The sequence below is a fragment of the Salvelinus alpinus genome, chromosome 35 (assembly GCF_045679555.1).
Source record: "Salvelinus alpinus chromosome 35, SLU_Salpinus.1, whole genome shotgun sequence".
Taxonomy (NCBI): Eukaryota; Metazoa; Chordata; class Actinopteri; order Salmoniformes; family Salmonidae; genus Salvelinus; species Salvelinus alpinus.
Genome location: NC_092120.1, coordinates 23,992,611 through 24,008,671, shown reverse-complemented (window position 1 = coordinate 24,008,671; position 16,061 = coordinate 23,992,611). Strand labels below are relative to the sequence as shown.

General features: G+C 45.3%; 1 protein-coding gene across 8 annotated transcripts in view; it reads right to left on the bottom strand.

Moving 5' to 3' along the window:
• Nucleotides 1-16,061, bottom strand: part of ptprub (protein tyrosine phosphatase receptor type Ub) — a 341,711-nt gene that overhangs the window by 120,522 nt on the left and 205,128 nt on the right. For all 8 annotated transcript variants that reach the window (XM_071384254.1, XM_071384256.1, XM_071384252.1 and 5 more), the window contains exons 8-10: nucleotides 14,003-14,320; nucleotides 11,020-11,129; nucleotides 7,452-7,653 (exon numbers count right to left, since the gene is read on the bottom strand). In XM_071384254.1, coding sequence (XP_071240355.1) covers nucleotides 7,452-7,653; nucleotides 11,020-11,129; nucleotides 14,003-14,320 — 630 coding nt within the window. The remainder of the gene's footprint in view (nucleotides 1-7,451; nucleotides 7,654-11,019; nucleotides 11,130-14,002; nucleotides 14,321-16,061) is intronic.

Here is a 16,061-nt window from a genome sequence, read left to right as displayed (position 1 = left end):
CTATAATATCCCTAGTCAATTAGTGATGGGGAGGAAAGGCAAACTATTACGGAGGAATCAACAATTATGGTATAAAAAAATTGGGTTTGGAAAATAGCAACTAGCTGAAATAAACCGAGGCGTTTAATAAGTGTGTGCTTATTTTATTCACACGTAATATAAAAGCTCTAGCGTGCTATGAAGAGTCTGTGAGGTGTTTGTTGTCAGCAAGGTGTTGGTCGGTTGGGAGTAGGTTTTGAGGGGCTTTATTGGGGTAAGCTCAATGGAGATAAAGTAAGAATTAGCTTGAGGGTTGTGTTCAGTTCATTGTGTGTTCTGTGGTAGTTCACTCTGTAAGACTGTAGACTAGATGGCAGGCTCTGTAGCTGTCTTAGCAGGGGTGCACGCACATTATGTGGAGTTCGTTATAGGCGCTATAAGCTATAGTTGTCAGTGTAGCAATGAGAGATGCTCAGTACATGTGAATGTTCTGCTGTTCTGAGGGGAAGGATGATACATAAGGGCTTTTGGACTCTCTCTCTGGCCACGTACCAGCAGGTCCCTGTCTGACGTACAGCCGCCAAGGAGTGATTAAGCAGTATATCTATAATTAAAGAACTCTCAGTACTCTCCTTTGCATGGAGACACACTCATACACCCACTGAGAGAAAGAGAGAGAGAGAGAGAGAGAGCGAGCGAGAGAGCGAAAGAGAGAGAGAGCTGTATTGAGGTTTCCTCTGAGGTGTTTTTATTCCTGCCTTTTTACACAGGGAAACATGCATCATTAAAAGTGAATAGAACAACAGGGATGGATTTCCTTCTTCAGTAATAAGCTCAGAGTCTGTCTCTCTCTCAGCTGGGAGATGCTGCATGGTCCCATGAAGATAGCACTGCATCTATCCTTACAAATAACAACCGTTGTTTCCCCTCTGCTCTTTGTGCTTTGTTGTGTGCGATGAAAGGGTGTCACTCCTTTTGAGAGGATGGGAGTGGTAGTACAGCCTCCACTCCTCTGGGAGAACTTTCCACTAGATGTTGGAACATTTCTGCGGGGACTTCCATTCAGCCATGAGCATCAGTGAGGTCGGATACTGATGTTGGGTGATTAGGCCTGGCTGGCAGTCGGCATTCCAATTCTTCCCAAAGGTGTTTGATGGGGTTGAGGTCAGGGCTCTATGCAGGCCAGTCAAGTTCTTCCACACCAATCTTGACAAACCATTTCTATATGGACCTCACGTTGTGCACGGGGGCATTGTCATGCTGAAACAGGAAAGGGCCTTCCCCAAACTGTTGCCACAAAGTTGGAAGCACAGAATCGTCTAGAATGTCATTGTACAGTATGCTGTAGCGTTAACATTCCCCTTCACTGGAACTAAGGGGTCTAGACAGAACCATGAAAAACAGCCCCAGACCATTATTCCTCCTCCACCAAACTTAACAGTTGGTAATATGCATTCTGGGCAGGTAGCGGTCTCCTGGCACCTGCCAAACCCTGATTCGTCCGTCGGAATGCCAGATGGTGTTTTATGAAATGTGTTACGAATGTATTGTAATGTTTTTAATATTGTATAACTGCCTTCATTTTGCCAGACCCCAGGAAGAGTAGCTTAGCAGCAGCTGCCTTAGCAGCAGCTAATGGGGATCCATAATAAATACAAATACAAATGGTGAAGTGTGATTCATCACTCCAGAGTACGCGTTCCCACTGCTCCAGAACCCAATAGCAGCATGCTTTACACCACTTCAGCCAATGCTTGGCATTGCGCATGGTGATCTTTGGCTTGTGTGTGGCTAGAAACACATTTCATGAAGCTCCTGACGAACAGTTCTTGTGCTGATGTTGCTTCCAGAGGTAGTTTTGATCTCAGTAGTGAGTGTTGCAACCAAGGACAGATGGTTTTTACGTGCTACACGCTTCAGCTCTCGGCGGTGCCATTCTGTGAGCTTCTGTGGCCAACCACTTCGCGGTTGAGCCATTGTTGCTCCCAGACATTTCCACTTCACAATAACAGCACTTACAGTTGACGGGGGCAGTTCTAGCAGGGAAGACATTTGACGAACTGACTCGTTGGAAAGTTGTCATCCTATGACAGTGCCACGTTGAAAGTCACTGAGCTCTTCAGTAAGGCCATTCCACTGCCAATGTTTGTCTATGGCTGTGTGCTCAATATTATATACCTGTCAGCAATGGGATGTGGCTGAAATAGCCAAACCCACAAATTTGAAAGGGTGTCCACATACTTTTGCATATCGTGTATTTACAGACTCCTGTTATCTCCTCCGACAGTTGATGTTAAACTTTGATCCAGGTGCAAAAGCTAGATGCAAAGGTTGACATGGCACACGTGGAATCGCACTCTACACACACGTACACATAGATTTTTTATTGTAGATACAGTGCATTCGGAAAGTATTCAGACCCCTTGACTTTTTCCACAGTTTGTTACGTTACAGCCTTATTCTAAAATGGGTTCAATAGTTTTTTTCCCTCATTAATCTGCACACAATACCCCATAATGAAAAAGCAAAAACAGGGTTTTAGCAATGTTTGCAAATGTATAAATAAAAAATTATTAAGTATTACATAAAAAGTATTACAAAAAAATTCAGACCCTTTACTCAGTACTTTGTTGAAGATCCTTTTTCTTGAGTAGGACGCTACTCTAAGCTTGGCACACCTGTATTTGGGGAGTTTCTCCCATTCTTCTCTGCAGATCCTCTCAAGCTCTGTCAGGTTGGATGGGGAGAGTCGCTGCACAGCTACTTTCAGGTCTCTCCAGAAATGTTCGATCAGGTTCAAGTTGGGGCTCTGGCTGGGCCATTCAGACATTCAGAGACTTGTCCCGAAGCCACTCCTGCGTTGTCTTGGTTGTGTGCTGAGGGTCGTTGTTCTGTTGGAAGGTGAACCTTTGCCCCAGTCTGAGGTCCTGAGCACTCTGGAGCAGGTTTTCATCAAGGGTCTCCCTGTACATTGCTCCGTCCATCTTTCCCTCGATCCTGACTAGTCTCCCAGTCCATGCTGGTGAATAAAATCCCCACAGCATAAGGCAGCCACAACCATGCTTCACCTTAGGGATGGTGCCAGGTTTCCTCCGGACGTGATGTTTGGCATTCAGGCCAAAGAGTTTAATCTTGGTTTCCTCAGACCATATACAGGCGTTTCCGTTTTTAGTTTCTGTCTATAGACTGGGAGCAACAAAATGGAGTCATGGTCAGATTTGCCGAAGGCAGGGCGGGGGAGGGCTTTGTATGCATCGCGGAAGTTAGAGTAGCAATGATCCAGAACGCTAGCAGCCCGTGTCGCGCATTCGATATGCTGATAGAATTTAGGAACTCTATCTCTCAGGTTAGCTTTGTTAAAATCCCCGGCAACAATAAATGCAGCCTCGGGATGTACGGTTTCCAGTTTACATAGAGTCCAGTGAGGTTCTTTCAGGGCCGACGAGGTATCTGCTTGGGGGGGGGGTATACACGGCTGTGACTATAATCGAAAATAATTCTCTTGAAAGATAATGCGGTCGGCATTTGATTGTAAGGAATTCTAGGTCAGGTGAACAAAATGACTTAAGTTCCTGTATGTTGTTATGATTACACCATGAGTCTTTAATCATAAGGCATACACCCCCGCCCTTCTTCTTACCAGAGAGATGTTTGTTTCTGTCGGCGTGATGCATGAAGAAACTGAGTGGCTGTATCGACTCTGACAACATGAGCCATGTTTCCGTGAAACAGAATGTTAAAATCTCTGATGTCTCTCTGGAAGGCAACTCGTGCCCTAATTTCATCCACCTTGTTATCTAGAGATTGGACATTGGCGAGTAATTTGCTCGGAAGCAGTGGATGGTGTGCTCGCCTTCTGAGTCTGATCCGTAGGCTGCTCCATCTGCCTCTCCTGCGGGGACCGTGTGGCTTTGGGTCGGCCTCTGGGATAAGATCCCATGTCCAGGGTGGAGGTCCGAACAAAGGATCCGCTTCAGGAAAGACGTATTCCTGGTAGTAATGTTGGTAAGTTGTCATCTCTTTTATATCCAATAGTTCTTCCCGGCTGTATGTAATAACACTTGAGATTTCCTCGAAAACAATGGAAGAAATAATACATAAAATAATACATAGAAAAACAAATAACTGCATAGTTTCCTAAGGTCCTGAAGCGAGGCGACCATCTCTGTCGGTGCCATCTTCAGATCCGCATAGAAACTAAAACAGGAAACGCCCATGCTCAGGTCTGTCCAATGCTGGTCTGACCAATCGGATTCCACGCTTCAGGATTGCTTCGATCATGTGGACTGGGATATGTTCTGGATAGCTTCAGACAACAATATTGATGTATACACTGACTCGGTTAGCGAGTTTATTAGCAAGTGCATCGGAGATGTTGTACCCACTGTGACCATTAAAATATTTCCTACCAGAAACTGTGGATTGATTGCAGCATTCGCGCAAAACTGAAAGAGCAAACCACCACTTTTAATCATGGCAAGGCGACTGGAAACATGACCGAATACAAACAGTGCAGCTATTCCCCCCGCAAGGCAATCAAACAAGCAAAGAGCCAGTATAGAGACAAAGTAGAGTCGCAATTCAACGGCTCAAACACGAGACGTATGTGGCAGGGTCTACAGTCAATCACAGATTAAAAAAAGAAAACCAGCCCTGTCACGGACATTGATGTCTTCCTCCCAGACAAATGAAACAACTTCTTTGCTCGCTTTCAGGACAATAAAGTGCCACTGACACGGCCCGCTACCAAAGCCTGTGGGCTCTCCTTCTCCGTGGCCAACGTGAGTAAAACATTTAAACGTGTTAACCCATGCAAGGCTGCCGGCCTAGACGGCATCCCTAGCTGCGTCCTCAGAGCATGCGCAGACCAGCTGGCTGGTGTGTTCACAGACATATTTAATCAATCCTTATCCCAGTCTGTTGTCCCCACATGCTTCAAGATGGCCACCATTGTTCCTGTTCCCAAGAAAGCTAAGGTAACTGAACTAAATGACTATCGCCCCGTTGCACTCACTTCTGTCATCATGAAGTGCTTTGAGAGACTAGTCAAGGAGCATATCCCCTCCACCCTACCTGATACCCTAGACCCACTCCAATTTGCTTACCTCCCCAATAGGTCCACTGACGATGCAATCGCCATCACACTGCACACTGCCCTATCCCATCTGGACAAGAGGAATACTTATGTAAGAATGCTGTTCATTGACTACAGCTCAAAATGTAAAACCATAGTACCCTCCAAACTCGTCATTAAGCTCGAGACCCTGGATCTCGACCCGACCCTGTCTAACTGGGTCCTGGACTTTCTGACGGGCCACCCCCATTTGGTGAAGGTAGGAAACAACATTTCCACCCCGCTGATCCTCAACACTGGGGCCCCACAAGGGTGCATTCTCAGCCCTCTCCTCTACTCCCTGTTCACCCACTGCGTGGCCATGCACGCTTCCAACTCAATCATCATGTTTGCAGACGACCCTACAGTGGTAGGCTTGATTACCAACAACGACGAGACGGCTTACTGAGAGGAGGTGAGGGCCCTCGGAGTGTGGTGTAAGAAAAATAACCTCTCAATCAACGTCGACAAAACAAAGGAGGTGATCGTGGACCTCAGGAAACAACAGAGGGAGCACCCCCCCATCCACATTGACGGGACAGTAGTGGAGAAGGTGGAAAGTTTTAAGTTCCTCACAAACTCACAAACGTTTACAGATGCACAATCGTGAAGCATCCTGTCGGGCTGCATCACCCTTAACCACAAGGCTCTCCAGTTGTTTGTGCGGTCTGCACAACGCATCACCGGGGGCAAACTACCTGCCATCCAGGACACCTACAGCACCCGATGTCACAGGAAGGCCAAAAAGATCATCAAGGACAACAACCACCTGAGCCACTACCTGTTCACCCCGCTATCATCCAGAAGGCGAGGTCAGTACAGGTGCATCAAAGCTGGGACTGAGAGACTGAAAAACAGCTTCTACCTCAAGGCCATCAGACTGTTAAACAGCCATCACTAACATAGAGAGGCTGCTGTCAACATACAGATACAAATCTCTGGCCACTTCAATAAATGGACTTAATAAAGGTATCACTAGTCACCTTAAATAACGGCACTTTAATCATGTTTACATATCCTACATTACTCATCTGATATGTATATACTGTTCTATACCATCTACTGCATCATGCCTAAGCCTATCATTAGTCACTTCAAATAACGCCACTTCAATAATGTTTACCTATCCTACATCAATCATCTCATATGTATATACTGTTCTATACCATCTACTACATCTTGCCTATGCCGCACGGCCATCGCTCATCCATATATTTATATGTATTTATTCATCCCTTACATTTGGGTGTATAAGGTAGTTGTTGTGAATTTGTTAGTTTACTTGTTATATATTACTGCATTTTCGGAACTAGAAGCACAAGCATTTCGCTACACTCGCATTAACATCTGCTAACCATGTGTATGTGACCAATACAATTTTATTTGATTTGACCAGATAATCTTGTTTCTCATGGTCTGAGAGTCCTTTCGGTGCCTTTTCAAGCGGGCTGTCATGTGCCTTTTACTGAGGAGTGCATTCAGTCTGGCCACTCTACCATAAAAGCTTGATTGGTGGAGTGATGAAGAGATGGTTGCCCTTCTGGAAGGTTTGTCCCATCTCCACAGAGGAACTCTGGGTGACCATCGGGTTCTTGGTCACCTCCCTGACCAAGGCATTCTCCCCCGATTGCTCAGTTTGGCCGGGTGGCCAGCTCTAGGAAGAGTGGGTGGTTCCAAACTTCTTCCATTTTAGAATGATGGAGGCCACTGTCTTCTTGGGGACCTTCAAGGCTGCAGAAATGTTTTGGTACCCTTCCCCAGATCTGTGCCTCGACACAATCCTGTCTCTGAGCTCTATGGACAATTCCTTCGAACTGGTTTTTGCTCTGACATGCACTGTCAACTGTGGGACCATATAAAGACAGGTGTGTGCCTTTCCAAATCATGTCCAATCAATTGAATTTACCACAGGTGGATTCCAATCAAGTTGTAGAAACATCTCAAGGATGATCAGTGGAAGCAGGATGCATCTGAGCAAATGTTTTCGTCTCATAGCATAAGATCTGCAAACTGATATAAGTAAGGTATGTCTGTTCTTTATATTTTGAATACGTTTGCAAACATAAAAAAAAACTGTTTTCGCTTTGTCATCATGGGGTATTGTGTGTAGATTGATAAGGAAAAATGCATGTAATCCATTTTAGAATGAGGCTGTAACGTAACAAAATGTGGAAAATGGGAAGGGATCTGAATACTTTCCGAATGCACTGTAACTGCCTTAATGTTGCTTGACCCCAGGAAGAGTAGCTGCTGCCTGGGCAGCAGCTCATGGGGATCCTCAATAAATACAAATGTATAGACACACATTCAAGCGTGAACACACACACCTGCAGGTGTGCACACACACACCAACACTCACCTGAAATGTTGGTGGTGATCTCAGTTAGGGCGGTCTGGCCGAAGCCCTTGGATGTGCGGGCGCGGACAGAAATCAGATATGTGGTGCCAGGGTGAAGGTTGGAGAACATGTGATAGGTCTCGTTCCTCAGCTTCGACACTGTTCTCCTAGGTCCTGGCACGTTGATTCCCGGGTCAGACGACTCAATGCTCTGATAGCTGATCTGTGGACAGATTAAAAAAAGACACCAGAATGATTCATACAGCAATTATTTCTGAGAGCATGAGTTATTTACTTGTGGAGCAACTATCCTTTAACTTTTGCTCAATTGACTTTCTCTGAGGATTCACATCTGACTTTGAAAATTGTGCTGCTGCTCTAAGTCAATGTACTGATTGGTAATTTTTTTTTGCAAATCAAAATCTATCAAATGGTATTAATCACTTGCTTCGTAAACAACAAGTGTCAACAACTACAGACCAGTATCCCTTCTTTCTTTTCTCTCCAAAACTCTTGAACGTGCCGTCCTTGGCCAGCTCTCCTGCTATCTCTCTCAGAATGACCTTCTTGATCCAAATCAGTCAGGTTTCAAGACTAGTCATTCAACTGAGACTGCTCTTCTCTGTGTCACGGAGGCGCTCCGCACTGCTAAAGCTAACTCTCTCTCCTCTGCTCTCATCCTTCTAGACCTATCGGCTGCCTTTGATACTGTGAACCATCAGATCCTCCTCTCCACCCTCTCCGAGCTGGGCATCTCCGGCGCGGCCCACGCTTGGATTGCGTCCTACCTGACAGGTCGCTCCTACCAGGTGGCGTGGCGAGAATCTGTCTCCGCACCACGTGCTCTCACCACTGGTGTCCCCCAGGGCTCTGTTCTAGGCCCTCTCCTATTCTCGCTATACACCAAGTCACTTGGCTCTGTCATATCCTCACATGGTCTCTCCTATCATTGCTATGCAGACGACACACAATTAATCTTCTCCTTTCCCCCCTCTGATAACCAGGTGGTGAATCGCATCTCTGCATGTCTGGCAGACATATCAGTGTGGATGACGGATCACCACCTCAAGCTGAACCTCGGCAAGACGGAGCTGCTCTTCCTCCCGGGGAAGGACTGCCCGTTCCATGATCTCGCCATCACGGTTGACAACTCCATTGTGTCCTCCTCCCAGAGTGCTAAGAACCTTGGCGTGATCCTGGACAACACCCTGTCGTTCTCAACTAACATCAAGGCGGTGACCCGTTCCTGTAGGTTCATGCTCTACAACATTCGCAGAGTACGACCCTGCCTCACGCAGGAAGCGGCGCAGGTCCTAATCCAGGCACTTGTCATCTCCCGTCTGGATTACTGCAACTCGCTGTTGGCTGGGCTCCCTGCCTGTGCCATTAAACCCCTACAACTCATCCAGAACGCCGCAGCCCGTCTGGTGTTCAACTTTCCCAAGTTCTCTCACGTCACCCCGCTCCTCCGCTCTCTCCACTGGCTTCCAGTTGAAGCTCGCATCCGCTACAAGACCATGGTGCTTGCCTACGGAGCTGTGAGGGGAACGGCACCTCCGTACCTTCAGGCTCTGATCAGGCCCTACACCCAAACAAGGGCACTGTGTTCATCCACCTCTGGCCTGCTCGCCTCCCTACCTCTGAGGAAGTACAGTTCCCGCTCAGCCCAGTCAAAACTGTTCGCTGCTCTGGCACCCCAATGGTGGAACAAACTCCCTCACGACGCCAGGTCAGCGGAGTCAATCACCACCTTCCGGAGACACCTGAAACCCCACCTCTTTAAGGAATACCTAGGATAGGATAAAGTAATCCTTCTAACCCCCCCCCCCTTAAAAGAGTTAGATGCACTATTGTAAAGTGGTTGTTCCACTGGATATCATAAGGTGAATGCACCAATTTGTAAGTCGCTCTGGATAAGAGCGTCTGCTAAATGACTTAAATGTAAAAATGTAAATGTAAGTGTGTACAATGCAGAGAGTAAGAAAATAGAGAAATAATAGAAAAGTAAAACATGTAATAATAAAAGTAATAATAGATACACAATGAGTAACAATAGCATGGCTATGTACAAGGGGTACTAGTACCGAGTCGATGTGCAGGGGTACAAGGTAATTGAGGTAGACATGTACATATAACTCGAAATAAAGTGACAGAAATAGCAGCAGACGCACATGTGATGCAGTCCAGTGTAATGCTGTTATTTTGTCATGAAATTGGAATCATTATCAAACCGTTATTGTTTTGTGCGTTTACAGATTTCACAACCTGCAGGTTGCACAATAACAAGATGCTAATGATTTTGTTTGGCTTGCTAATCCATTCGTAATGGCCAAGCCTGAAGGACATTCATGCTAATGTGGAAATGTGTTCTGTGTGAAATATTGATGTTGTTGGAAGCAACTTTTTTTCCCCACCAAGTCAAACTCCCTTATGGGATTCCACCCATGTGGCATCAGAGTAATGTAAAAACTGGGAATGTTAAATAACACAGACACGCCTTGCTTCCCACTGACTTGAACCAAACTATTGACTATGCAGATTATTTTAAAAGCACTATAAGAACCCATGCAGGCGTGGTAGCTGTAAAGACAGCCAATGACTGTACAAGGTACACACAGAGACCTATGTGTTCCTCATAAAAAAGCCAATACAAAAGCCGATAATAGCCTTCAAAAAGAGCAAAGAGGACCAAGAAGGGGCTTGTGAGGCTGGAGTCGTGGCGGTCGATGGGCTCAGGGAGACAGGCCAAAGCTTTAATGGGAGAGAAATTAAGAGGATTTCTTCTGTGGCTCCGTCTAAAGCTCTCTTTGTCAGCTCAGAGAGATCAGGACGCTACGGGAAGAAAATCCATCCCTGCCTCCACTTTATATGTCAAACCACAAATCCCATTTAATTATATCCTCCTTGAGATGACATTGAAAGAGAGAGGGCTGGGTGAAGGCTTGAGGCCGGTATAGGTAATACTGTACTGAGCACCTACCATAGGTGAAGACAAAAGAGTGAAAGCGAGACTAACGTTACAAATTGTCTGTTTTCATCAGAGACCTACTCCAAAATTAGCATGAATAAATTAGTGCTAATAAATGAGGGTGAAAAATGTGATGATGCATGGCAGTGCTATATGCTGATAATTTATTTTCTTAACTTCTCTTGGTGACAAGGTGCCAGACTATTTTCCAGCTCTAGATGTACTATTAGATGCGTGGAGAGAAACAGAGAGCGCTCTGTGGGTTGGACTATGAGCTTGTAAAAAAAATTACTGTACAGTACTGTAGCTTCTGCCTGTAATCTTAACGTCAAACAGCTGTGTTGTGTCTATTACCTCAAATAACAACCCCTTGTAAAATATAGCTATTGTTCTGTCCTTGTTTCAAACTCTCTGTTTGAAAAGTTCTGTGACATTTCTCTCCTAGAACTGACCTATACTAATCAATGCCTGTGACACTGCTCTTGCTGACCTAAACTACACCAATCAATGCCTACAAACTCTAATAGGATATGGGGGCCAGGAGGGTGAACCTGAGAACTTTGGGAGATGTTTAGAGGAAGATGATTGGAGGGCATCGAGCAGAGTGGGAAGCATCCTTACCTCGTATTGGGTGATGAGACCATTGGGTTCCACTGGCTCCTCCCACTTGAGGAAAATCATGTCCTCCAGGGGGGTGAAGGTCAGCGATTCAGGGGTGATGCCACCGGGAACTATGGGAAATAAGCAACAGGTCAGGCAATTGAAGCGGTAATATCATGGCAAGCATCTCATAATGTCAATATCATATTCAGTGGTCAATGTCACTGAGTCTCTCTTACAATGTTAGCTTCAGAACTGAGAATTCTGCCCCATGTAGGACATAAAGGACTATATGTTGTGTTACCCATAGTGTATATAGTCAGGGACCATCAGAGAGTGTACAAGCAAAGAGAATAGGAGATGATCGATGGATATAAAACCACTGAAGTAGAGCAATCACTATAGTAAATAACAAGTACTTACAGTCAATTCAGACTGATCAGGTTCATACTATCATCATGATGGTGAGGTTCATATTACGTGATACAGAGACCCCTAAAGACATTACTTTGAGCACTGAGTCTGACAGTGACATGATATAACTACTGTACAACGGTGGACAAGGCATTTCTATTTTACCATGAGTCTTATGCCTTCAAAATACCTCAGTGAAAGAGTGGTGATTAAATGCATCCTCAGCTGATGGCCAGTGATGACGTTCCTTCGTATAAATGCTGAATGCTGTTAAAACTTTGCCTGGCCTGGACACCAGGGGGAAGCCTGGGCCTAGACACATCCCTATAAAAACAATGCGCACTGTTTTTATAGTATCCTCTGTGCTCTGTGGTTTTCTATTCCAGACCACAATCCCCATTAGTCTGTGTGTGTAGAGTGCAGGGTGGAGGGGGAGTTGGGGGAGAGGGATCAACCCTGGGGCTAAAGCAACAACCATTCAGCGCTGTGAGGAAACAGCTGAGTCTGGTGTTGTTTCGGTAGTGACAGAGTTTGGAAAGAGAGTTCCTGATTTAAAAGCTTTTTGAAGAGCGTGTTTATAATTGACAGGTATCTCTTTTTTTTTCTCTTTCTCTCTCCCTCTCTTTTTCTCTCATTCTCGTTCGCTCTCTCACACACACTTTTTTTTTCTTCCTTTGGTGTGAGAACAGTGCGTTTGTTTAGTTTCTTTTTAATGGAAAAAATGTATTCGTCCTTCAGCCAGGCATCTGCAATGCACAGAGGCAGCTGTTGGCTGCCTTGGCACAAAAGGAATATATTGGGAGATATGGGGGAAAATCCGTTCTCTCTGGCTTACTGGTGGGCCTCAGATATGATTATTAATATTTCATTTTCATTTGAGAAAGGAGACGAATCCTTCGGTATGCTGATGCAGCCTCTTTGAGATGGTCACAATGCTTTTATTCAAGTCTACTGAGACACAACCGTATGGGAAAGGAGACGGACCATAATAGTTATGAATCCCTTCAATCAAACTGTAGCTACTTGCAACGTCTGCTTCCAACTCACACACTCAAACACGTAGATCTCCCTGAACACCGCTCACTTTCCAGCCCACACTCTCAAACACCTAGATCCCCTGAACGCAGCTCACTCTCCAGATCCCAAATCACCTGGATTCTAATCACCTGTTCACACACCTGTATGTCATTATCACACACTATTTAGTTCAGTTCTTTGCACTCCATCGGATTTCCTGTTATCTACCTATTGCCTGATCTCCCGGACTACGTTACTAGCCTTTTCCCTGCCTGTACTGTTGCCCTTTTGGACTCCCTGTGTATGGCCTGCCCCTGGACCCAGCTACCTGCCTCCTCCTGTGGTCCTGATAATGGCATTTAAATGTTTAAATTAATGATTAGAATATTCCACCCTGAAACCATATAATTGTATGGAATTGATTATAGTCAGTAAAATTATAATTAATGATGTGGGTAGTTTTAGTCAGAAGTAGGGTAAAACAATATATCTGTACAATATATCTTTATAGTATCTTAAACACAGACTGTCTGAGCAAAATTCGCTGCCGACCTGGCTATGAGAGATTTGGGAGAGGGCAGGGAGTACTTCTCACGGTCTCCCTAATCTATGTCGGCTGTGTAGTGATACAGTATGTGCGTAGGATACCTGCTGTTTGTGTGTGAAGGTATGTGCGTAAGGAGCCAGTATAAAATGGATGGTTTTGTACAACGGACTGGGACGTCCTCGTGAATAAACATTTTGGCTATTGTAGCTGGGACTCTGTCTGTTTCATTCAACTATAATCTTACAAATTCTGGGTTCCAGACTGAGCAGTTTAATTGAATTTCAGTTTATGAACATTGATAACATAATTCACGTAACAGGTCCTTTGCAATAAACACCTGCTGCGTCCTGCGCTTGAAACCATCTCTCTGTCTCCCCTCGTGTTCATTACACTACTGATGTTGACTGACCCAGTGTTATCAATCCCAACTGTATAGATAGCTAGATTTTCTTGGCCATTTGAACAGCACTTTTTTGTTCATTTGTTAATACCCTCCAGAGAAAAGTTTTGGATGACTCCCTAGGTACTTTGAGTTATTTTGGTCTCACAGAAGTTTCACCACTACCTAAACAGACAGACACCAAAGTGATCCATGAACAGTATGTCACTAAAACATTCAAGTGTTTCTTACAGACCTCTGGGAAGCAGGGATTGAGAAGGTAGACAACCATGTGAGGAGGTTGGATGGCAACCAACAGACCTTGCCAGGCTATCAGGTACATCTCAAAGCACTGATATAATGTACCAGCAGTGTTCAGCAGACTCCACACATTTTTGGGAATAGTAACCAACAACCTGAACCGTGGCCTGACAAGACTGGAGTATTGCACCACTGAAAAATACTATTTTCGCATTAGGGCACTCTAACACAAGATGGTTCCTATCATTCTACTTTCTGTGCCCTGTATGTATCAGTTCCTTTTTATGTCTCAAACATTCTCCCATGTTATTACGGTTTCTATGAATATGTACCCTGTATTAGCTCCTACGTACAGTATACGTCTCCAACATTCTCTCATCACTTACTGTCCTCTTCAGTCTGGAAGGTGAACTCCCGACCCTCCTTCTTGCCCTCGGGGTTGGCAAGCGCCAGACGGACCCGGATGGAGTGGTAGGCCGGCAGGTCGCGCAGGGTGAAGCGTGAGGCATTGTGCTCCACCGCCAGGCACTCGCGCACAGTAGTGTTGTGCCCGCCGCCGCCCCCTGCGGTGGCATAGCGGTAGCACAGGGACACAGAGTAGGTGTGGCAGCGGGTCAAGTTGTAGGCCAGCGTCTCCCACTGCAGGGTCAGTTGCCTGGACTGGATCTCTGAGGCTGTGAGACCTCGCAAGGCCCGTGTTGGTTCTAACAGAGAGGGAAGGCGGGAGGAAGGGAGGGAAAGGAAGAGAGAGAGAAGGCAATGTTATCAACTAGGCCCAGGTCTTCTTTTGAAAAACATATTTTTATCTCAAGAGTCTAACCTGGTTAAATAAAGCTGAAATAAAAACTGTTTAAACACAGTGTAAATGACAAAATCTTTAAGTTTTAATAAAATCCTTTAGTAATAGCCCTGATGTTCCCATGTGTGACAAGTTCTGACAACGTTCTCTCGGTCACGCCGATGTGTTGGAAGCTGTTGATCCAAGCTAGGTGGCGCTACCATCTCCCATCATAGAGGTCAACAGTTTTCCTGCCAGAGAGAAACTGTGGGCGCGGCACACTCACGTCCCCCGCCAGCCATGCACGGACTCGTGCCAATTACGCTAATTAATGGGACATGCTGCGGGTCTCTGTCACACCCCCGCCAGTCCCCGCCTACGTGTCAACTAGCAAATTGAGTGTCCGCTATAGTTCCATGCCAAGAGGCCAAATTCAGAACCATAAATAAGAGCGCTGTCCAAGGGCATTCAATTCCGCCAGTATATTTTTATTGCTGGGTCATTTTGACAGGCTGTTTGTTTTTAGCAGTCACCCAGTTACTTCTGGTCACTGCTGGGTTTGGGGTCAACCCTGTTTCCTTTGATTCAAGCAGAGAGAACTACAGCCTTGTCTTTCTACTCCTCCCTCGGCATAGACAGATAGAGAGATACAGAGATACTGAGAAGCCTCTGTGCCTTCAGGCACAAGCCAGTCAGTGTTGCAGTAAGAGATACAGGCTACAGGGGTAAGCCAAGGACAATCTCATTACCAATGGAGGCATTTGTCACAGCCCATTATTAACACAATCGATGCCTTTTTGTCAAACAATATTCCACATAATGTATTGTATTGCTTTGTTCTTTTAATAGGGATTCGTGACTAATGGCAGAGGAGAGTAAGATTGAGAGTGACAGAGGAGATATGGAGCGGAGGGCTCAGCAGTGAGAAGAGTAAGGTTATATCAGCCAACGTCTTCATTCCTGCACTGACTATAACACTCAAAGGGATTCTTCTCTCACTGCAGCTATTTGTGCTGAGGACTAAAACAATGGAGCTAATGCATCGATGAGCGAGGGGAAGCTTAAAGGAAGAATGGGAGTAATCAAAGGAGATGGATTTGAAAGGTGCTCTCTCTGAATATGCAAGGAAACATACGAGCACAACAAGGCACATGCACACACACACACACACCCTAACGCACCACTCAAAAGGCTATCTCTTCCTCGTGGATATGTTTCTCTTCATCCCTTTCTATTCATTATATCTCTCCCCGAAGTGTATCCATTTATCCCTTTCTATTCATCATCTTTCTCACTGAAGCAGAATTTCATGACACTGGCAATCTATACTTAAGCCCCTCCACAGTCACCTCTTTACCTTCCTAATTTGTTTTCTGGCATCTTGGTCTAGAAGGAAACATGACCACTGCTTTGTTCTGAACATCAGTTTGTGACAGCAGATAAATATGTGGGCAGGGTGATAAAGTAGTGGCACATTAGACGCGGCAGGAAATTCTAGAACAATTGTTCAATTTGATTGAGGATTGTCTTTATGGCGTAATTGATAGTCTGCACAGTCTCACAGCTAAATAAAGAGAGGCTTTAAACTGATGAGCTGATGACAAAACCACCGAAGAGGCCACAGTGTGGCCATTGTGGATTTTCATCAAATTTGACTTTTGTGCCAA